Source organism: Puntigrus tetrazona, chromosome 6 (assembly GCF_018831695.1).
Source record: "Puntigrus tetrazona isolate hp1 chromosome 6, ASM1883169v1, whole genome shotgun sequence".
In the NCBI taxonomy this organism is placed as follows: Eukaryota; Metazoa; Chordata; class Actinopteri; order Cypriniformes; family Cyprinidae; genus Puntigrus; species Puntigrus tetrazona.
The window spans coordinates 20,229,018-20,237,496 of NC_056704.1; the positions used below are offsets into that span (position 1 = coordinate 20,229,018).

Below are 8,479 nucleotides of genomic sequence, written 5' to 3' on the forward strand. Positions count from 1 at the left end.
TATTAGGCAGAGAAAGGAAACTCGACGGTTTTGTAAATGCACAAAACAATAGCAGAGGTGATTTATTAGCTTAATGCATGGAACAAAAATGCTTGAGCCAAGTATTATATTAGGCAGAATATGAGGAGTACACAGCCATTATATGCATAAACCTGTCAATGTGATTTCACCAACAGAGCTCAATTATAGCTCTGTGCAATTCAAACAAGACACTTTGAATGAGTTCCTTTTGCTTAGTGTGTCTTTTACCCTTGTACAGTTTTATTTGTGGATTTCATTTGGAGAAAAATACTGAAGATTTAGAATTTTCTAATGTCAGCCATATACAAGATTGCATTTTAGTAACATTGTATTATTCACATTTAGTATTATTACTTTTTTTTACATTTTTTTATTTTTCTTAAGGTCCATAGGCTTTTGGTCTCGAATTCACCAGTTGAGAACTGCTGATGTACTCCTTTCTGTTGTTTTCTGAACAACATTACATGCAAAAAATATAACTTTATAGGTTTTTTACAATCACTGGGATTTTGTTATTGTAGGTATTGCTTTCCATTTGGTCACTTCTGAGGGAGCATTGAAAGCCACTCTGTCTTTGCTGGAGAGGGTAATGACAACATTGCTTATATTGATTCAGAGAACAGCAAATAGAAGGAAAACAGAAGCAATTGGTGGTATTTTGTTCAGTACCGCTGTCTCTGTTTACTAGTTCTTCCATGCATCATTATTTAAAATTTAAAAAAAGGTGAAAAGAATGACTCACTCATACCAGGACAACAAAAATGTATGTCACTAAAATTTGATTTATGCTGTTTCACAGGTGCTTATGAAGGACATTGTGACCCTCAGTCCCACAAGAGGATGTCAAGGCTGTCACATGTGAAATGCTTAGAGCAAGCGGCTCAAATTAACTACTAGCGCGCATCACTGACTACGCCAGAGTGGAAGGTGACTTGCATTGCCCTGTTCTTTCACAGCATCATAATTTTAAAGCACTTAACCATGCTATGATTTCTTTATGATTTTCATTTTTTATTCCTTTTTTTATCCATTTGAATCAATTTATTGCATAAACGGTGGTCTATTTTTTGAATAATGAGCTTTTCTTCACAGCATCATGATTTTGAAGCACTTAATCTATTGTTATGATATTTTTTTTTTTATATATGATATTTTATTTTTTACTTCTCTTTTATCTATTTGAGTCAATATAATGCATAAACTGTATTCTATATTTGAATATGGTGCTTTGAGTAAATAATCTGTTCTGTTTTTAGTTTGTGAGAGGAAAAGAAATTTAGGTTTGGGTACCTTAAGCTCTTTTTTAAACTGAAGATGAATTTTGTTTGGTTGCAAGTGAATGTATACGTTTGCTTTTTGTTTAAATTAAATTAAATTAAAAATTAAATTAAATTAAATTAAATTAAATTAAATTAAATTTATTTTTTAATTTAATAATTTAATAATTTACTATTTTATTTCATTTCACTCATTGAATTGCACAGCAGCTGTCTCTTTTGGAATAATATACTTTTTTATTCTAAGGCAATTATCTGCTTTTGTTTCTCTTTCTTTTCAAGAAAAGTTTAAATTGTACTTTAGTCTATTCTCCTTTTGTGGACTTGTGTAGTAAAAATGCATTCAACCACACAAAGAAGAGCTTCTTACCATTTCCTATCTACTGCGATAATATAGGCTATTGGACATTTTTCAGATGCTCTCCACACATTCTCTTTTCTATTAGTTATGGCTCAGATCGGGATGATAAAATGACATCAGGAGTAGAAATGGTTATGGAGGAGGAAAAGGAACAAGGAAACTGAGTCAGAGAGGATGGTGAATGTGATTTGATCTTGCATGCTAAATAAATTAAGTAAGGGAAGGAGCGGTAGAAGGGAGAGGAAGAGCCCATTAGAGGAAAAAAAAAAACAGGTTGAGGGGGAAAGAGGAGGAGATGGAAGAGGGAAGTATCTATGAAACAATGCCAGGTTGGGCAACAACCGTGAAAGAGGATTACCAAGAAGCAAAATATGGGCAATAAGGAGGTGTCTGTTTTACTGAGGAGCAGAAGGCGTCGGGTTGGTTTTGAGGAGGATGTTTGTGTTTAGATGTTTGAAATTGTTCGCAGCTAAAGAATGAACACCTCTACTCATAAAATCCTTTGATTCTGTCGATGATTTATCAGAGTGTCCAACCACAAATGGCTGACAGTCTTATAGAACACAGTATCAGTGCCTTTGGCTTGTTCCTGTAATACAACAACTCACCCAAATATGATTCTCGTCATCAGTTCTCAGATTTGTTGTTTGAAATACATATTGTTTTCGCTTTAGTGGAATACAATGAAGATATTTTGCAGACTAAGCAGCTCTTTCCATACAACAAAAATTGTCTGGCTGCTCTGAAAAGGTTTGAAAGTGCAAAATACTTGCAAAAAAAAAAATGTGCATAAATCTGTCAGTGTAATGTCAATTAAATCCATAGAGGGAAAGAAAATAGCTGTATGTGTGCTTTCAAATAACATAATTTTCAGTTTTGGGTGAAAAATACACTACAGTTCATGAAGTCTGTTCAGTCTCTGTACATACAGGAATGCTGTTACTATTTAAATAAACTCTTATTTTAATATATTTTACTATTTATTTATTCAGTAATAATAAAATACAATTTATTTAGTAATTTATTCCTGTAATTGGTAAAGCTGACCTCTGTGTCACATGGTCCTCAGAAATCATTTTAAAATGCTGATTTTATGTATTACTGTTAAAACAGTATTTTTGTAGAGGGTTTGAAGGGATGAACAAATATATGAGAAATAAAAAAAGCTGACACTTTGATCAATTTAATGCATTCTCATAAATAAAGCATATATTTCTATTAAAGGAAAAACAAACAAAATCGACTAACTGGCCCCAAACTTTGAACAGTAGTGCACCTTTACAAGTTTTCCACTTCCACTTTGTTCTCATTTTTTCTGTCTCTAAGTAAGAATTTAAGGGTGATTGTGGTTTAATGGTTTTAAATCCATCAAATCATGTTGTATTATCCAAACTTTTTTCAAAAGCTGATTTCTTGATGAGAAGCTCCTAACACAAGACATCCCTTCACCATAGTCAACCCTTGACTCCCTTCCTCTGACCCCAAAACTCTTGCATGCCGAAATCCTCTTTTTCTTTAGGAAAAAGAGGGAAATGTATGATCATCCTGTCTACCCTTGGCTAAGCACAAGTGATGGATTTAACCATCCGTGAGTAAATAACTCTCACCCTCATCCTTTACTCTTTTTCATCAACTCAACTCACATCCTTTTGGAACTTTTCTGTTTGGCCATTTTCACACAGACATCTACAGACACTGAGTAGAGTAACGTTCCGATTCCAACTCTTTGGCAGAGATTTCATCTGTTTGTAATAATTCATTATGACTGATGCATCCGCTCAGCTTCCTCTGTTCGCTTTTGGCTGAAGCTCATGTTTGTGACTTGAATGCATTTTTTACTTTGTCATATTTTACTTCTTGTCTGAGGTATATATCGCACATTGTGGTGTGGTAGGTGAGCTCACTGGGGGGGGTTCCAGACATCAACAGGTGACTGAGCTCTGGGAGAGCAGGAGTTAGCACACGTGCACGAGCTATGACTTATGTGTTCCAACATCACAAGTCTGTCTTGTTCGTGATTTACTACAACTGTGTTCGATTTGTCATGCGACCGAACAATGGCTATTGTCTCTTTGTTCAGTATGTCGCTTAGTTGCTACTTGCTAGTGTGTTTTTGTTCTTTCGCTCCAGGTAAATATCGATATGTGTGTTTGTTTGCTATAGTTTTTTTTTATTATTCTATATCAACAAACACAATTCTTGGAGAGCAACTCTCCGAGAATGAAATTACCTAGGATGCTGCACCAGCTTTAAAGCAATTCTGCCACCTTGAGGAATAATTCTTTTCCTCCTCCAGTTCTCCCTTCTCTTTCTCCTTATTTCCTCCTCTCTCCTTATGCTGCTCTGACTCGCTTTTTTTCTTTCTTTCTCTTTTTCTCTCTCTCTCTCTCTCTCTCATGAAGTTGAGAAACTTTCTAAAGGATCAGAAGGATCCAGGTGAAGCTATGCTTGACGTCATCCCCTGTCCTCTTCAACAAATACATCCTGGCACATGACACAATTACGAGGAAGACAATTTCTTAGTCTGAAAGTTCTGTACACACCCACGGCACAAGGATCTTCCTTGTGATACTTTTTTGTGGAGATAGTATTCTTTCTATGAAAACAGTACACAAAATTTGGATAAAAACTTATTTTGTGTTATATTATGACTTTAGAAATAGAAACTGAACATTTAGCACCTTCGAATAGTCTGCCTAATTGTGCTGTATTATGCAGACTTATAAGAAGTAATACTATCTTTCAAGCAAATATTTCAGTGGCAGTCTTTTCAATGTGTTAAATGTTAGGTAGAATGATTGCAAATGTTTCACGCTGGGAATCAGATTGTAACTGAAGAATATCTGGAATCCTGACATCCATCGAGATTTTCTAAACAAGTAGTCCTCAACTGGTTTTGCTGCAAATTGTTTCCGTGTCACAACCCACCGGTTGAGAACCACCTCTCTAAATCTTCATTAGTTTAGAGATACTTTGCCGCTTTAATTCCTCAGTCCTGGTCTTAGAAACTCGACACGATTCACGAACATTTTAGACACATTATTGAAAATAGATAAAAGTATGAAATTTGGATAATGATAATTGTAGATTATCATTAAATCCATTGTCATTACTTTTATCATGCGTTGTGTTGATGACATCATGGCCTTAGAAAGAGTTAGAATGAGTTTCTATCAGATATTAATGGTTCACAATGTAGTAAATTTGAGTATGGTGCCCCACAACCCCATTAATAACCCATGAATTTAATAACAGACCGATAAACCAATGGCATAAATGGCATTTCACAATCTAGACACCAAGATTAAAGAGTCAGATGAAAATGATAAATAAGGTAATGTCCTTCATGACTGGAAGTAGGTGCATTTCAAAGTCAATAAATTAAAGATTTCTTTCTCCTCTTTAGTGAGACCCTCAGCATTGCTGAGTTGGTTTGGTATTTTATTTTATTTTATTTATTTATTTATTTATTTATTTAAATTTCTGTCTTATTCATTTCATCTTGTTCCGACAAAAGTTAATTATGTGTTAAACCAGAAACTCTATTGTGTGTCCGGATGTCCTCATTTCATCGAAGTGTTGCATATGTCTGACAATCTGGTCTGCTTTTTCTCTCATGGTTAATATCAGCCTTTAAGACAGCATTACAAAGTTCTACAAATTATTAGTAATGCTGCCTAGATACATAAAAATGCAGTATTAGTTTTTACAGTGGGGGTCCAAACGTCTGTGTCCACATTAAACATCTAGAATTTTAACCTCATATAGTTGAAATTTTTAGGTTTTGTAGGAAAGGTAATGATGTAAATATGTCATTATAAAGATTCTGAATTATTCTCTTAGCATACACTGATGCACAAGGTACCTTTGAAACATTCTCAAACCATGATGGGAGAAATATGATCATGAGGTTTTATACAAGTGAGTCATGCAGCTCAAGAGAAAAATATATATTAAATTAAAAAAAAAAAAGCAAATTAATACCACTTGTGTCTCAGACTTTTGAACCTCAGTTTAGTTGCAAGCTTGCTAAACTTTTTTTTTTTTTTTTTTTTTTGTTAGAGATTGCCAAAATGATTTTGGTCCATTATTTTCTCTGACATCAGTTAGGCATCTTTTCTTGAAGTGCTATGAGTGTCATCAACAGTGTTGTCATTTCTGCATGCTCAATTAGGTATTTGTGACCTTAGCTTCTTTTCAGATTGCATTGTAGTGCTCATGACATCAGAGATTAAAAAGAATAGATATATTAATCAAATGCTGTAATATTAACCATCCTCTTCTCCCCACCATTCTGTTCTCAGAGAATGTAGCTAACCCAGCTACACCTGCAAAAACTGGAGCATGTCATCCGCCTGGCAGAGTTAGTCATTGAGGTTCTACATCAGAACCAGGACCATCACGCTGAGGTGAGTCTGACTCTTTCCTCCTCTTTCTCCCACGTTCACTTCTTTTTCTTTAGTTCAAAATAGGGCTGATTTAAAGGCCAATGTATCCTCTCTCTGTGCTAGCTGGAGTTTGCACAATGCAATTTGTTTTAGTGGAAATTAGTCAAACAGCAAAAGTTCACTCTCCCTGTGAGATCCAGGTCTCAAACCACTTTCCTGGATCTATAATCTAAAGAAAGCCTCAGAATACAGATGTGTTCTGAATGTTAGGGACAGATTCCTTTGAAATGGCTAAAACTAAACAGAACCGAAGATGCATTATGAATAGAGAGCTAAACATGGGTCTTCAGATGTAATTATAAGAATATATCAGCATTTATTACACCAAGAACAAAATGCATAATTGGCTTTATTCCGTGGGTGCAGTTTAAAGTATTAGGTAATCCATGGTCTTCCTGAGATTTATAGATTTACTGTATCTTTCTGAATATGTTAACAGGCTATGTGTCACAAGTACAGGAGACCAGTCGGTACAGTATCATGTTTCTTTTTTCCCAAGTTGTCACTCACATAGTGTACCTTTTCCTCCTCAAGCATGCTCTATTCACGCAGTTAAGGGCTTTTCTGTTAAGGTCTGGGTGGAATGGGGGCAGACGGGCTGCTTAAAGAACGAATGAAATTAAGATTGAAAGAGTTGGTCTCTTTATTTATGGAAAGCATCTACCTCCCTCACACTGATTCACAAATGAGCAAAATATTTTAGTTTTAACTCCAAGACATTATCGTGCTAAACATCTGTAGATCATACTTTTGTAAACTATAATATGGAAAGCCATTTAAACCGAAGTAATTGCAACTTATAACTTCCATTTGAAGTAAATCTTACTTTTTATCCAAACGTTTTGGGAAAAATTGTTTGTAATCAACATTTTGTGCATACATTAACATTCCTTTGCACATACATCACCTTCTACGTTGTTCATATTTTTCTCACCATTCACTCCATGGTGATGTTGCAGGGAAAAGAGGTATGTGGTCAAATGAATGCAGTGCAAAAAAAGCCCTTACTGGCTTGTGCATGAGCTATGAAGGGTTCCCTTCCCTTGTAATGAAACCTGATCCTCAAAGTGAGGGGAATGTTTTGCTGCATCTGACATGGGTCTGTCTTAATTTCTCAGCATTGTGCCCGCCAAGTCTCCCCTTCAAACTTGTAAGGGCTTGTGTCCTCGACTGGCACAGTCAATGCTCAATGATTCCTTTGCTTCCAGGGAATGTTTACATTTACCCACCCCCACGCTAGTTGCTGTGTCACCCTAACTTTTCCCAACTAGTGTTCCTACTGCTAGTACTTGGACTTACAATTCCTTAAAAGGACAAACCAATGTCATAACATTGCCCTTCCCAGGGCCATTCTTTGCTTATTTAAATTACAATATGATTTTTGTATTCAGTCAAGAAGGTTTAATAAGTTAACTCCTACCCAGCGCTCAGTAGATTAGCAAGAAAGGCTTGGGAAGGATTCATGGCTGCTTGATTTACGCTCTTATCGCTCTCACCCACGCCTACTTGTCTGTCTGGTTGTTTGCCGTATGCATTGCCCTGCTACACTAGCAATGCAGGTTTGTTGGTCCCAACGTTATGACCAGTGTAGGTTTTCAAGTGTTATCGTAGCTCTGCAGGTAAGTTCTGTGGTAAGTCTGGTCTTAGAGCTGCTGTCCTAGGTGCAGTTCTGATTTGGGGGGAAATATTTTAGCTCTTTGGCTGTGGTTTAAGGTAAAAAGAGTACGCAAACTGAAGAAGGATTAAGCTTCTAAAGGCTGATCAGTTCCTGAATGGGTTTATCACTGGTCGGTTGTTTTAATTAGAAGAAAAGTGTTTCTCATGCTAAGACTGCAAGCAAGCCTGATTGGATCTAAGAAACTCCTGCTCAATATCCTGCAATTACAGGCTCAAAATTCTATGGTCACTGAGAGATTAAAGAAGAAACATTCAGGCAACCATATGCATTGCCAAGTAAAGAAGTCTGCTGCTTGTTTGCAAAGGTCTTATGTATTAGGGGCTGCAAGGCATGATCGCAAAGACACATCCCCATCCCAAAGGTAGGGATGCAGGATGTGAACGGGTTGAACTACACTTCCATTTGAGGGCAAAAGCATGCAGGGATTTCACCTCACTTGCATGAGAACTGCACCTCCTCTGGCATCTTGACCTACTGAGAATTAACCTGATACAGGAAAAATTATATCTGGTCACAAATATGCACACATTTGCAAATACGTGATTGGGAAGGTGTATTGTAATTTTTTTTTTACAACTTGAATGTCAGGCCCTCTTATTAAAGGAGTTTAGATTTTCTCTTATTTGGATTAATGTGTTTCTTTCTGGAGGGCCTCAATTCCTAAGATAAGCAAACCTTTATAGAAGATTCATAA

At 36.1% G+C, this 8,479-nt stretch overlaps 1 protein-coding gene across 1 annotated transcript in view; it reads right to left on the minus strand.

Moving 5' to 3' along the window:
- Positions 1-8,256: 8,256 nt before the first annotated feature.
- LOC122347299 (chymotrypsin-like protease CTRL-1) overlaps positions 8,257-8,479 on the minus strand; it is a 1,387-nt gene continuing 1,164 nt past the window's right edge. Inside the window, exon 7 of the mRNA XM_043242486.1 lies at positions 8,257-8,271. Within this exon, the coding sequence (XP_043098421.1) occupies positions 8,257-8,271 (15 nt within the window). The remainder of the gene's footprint in view (positions 8,272-8,479) is intronic.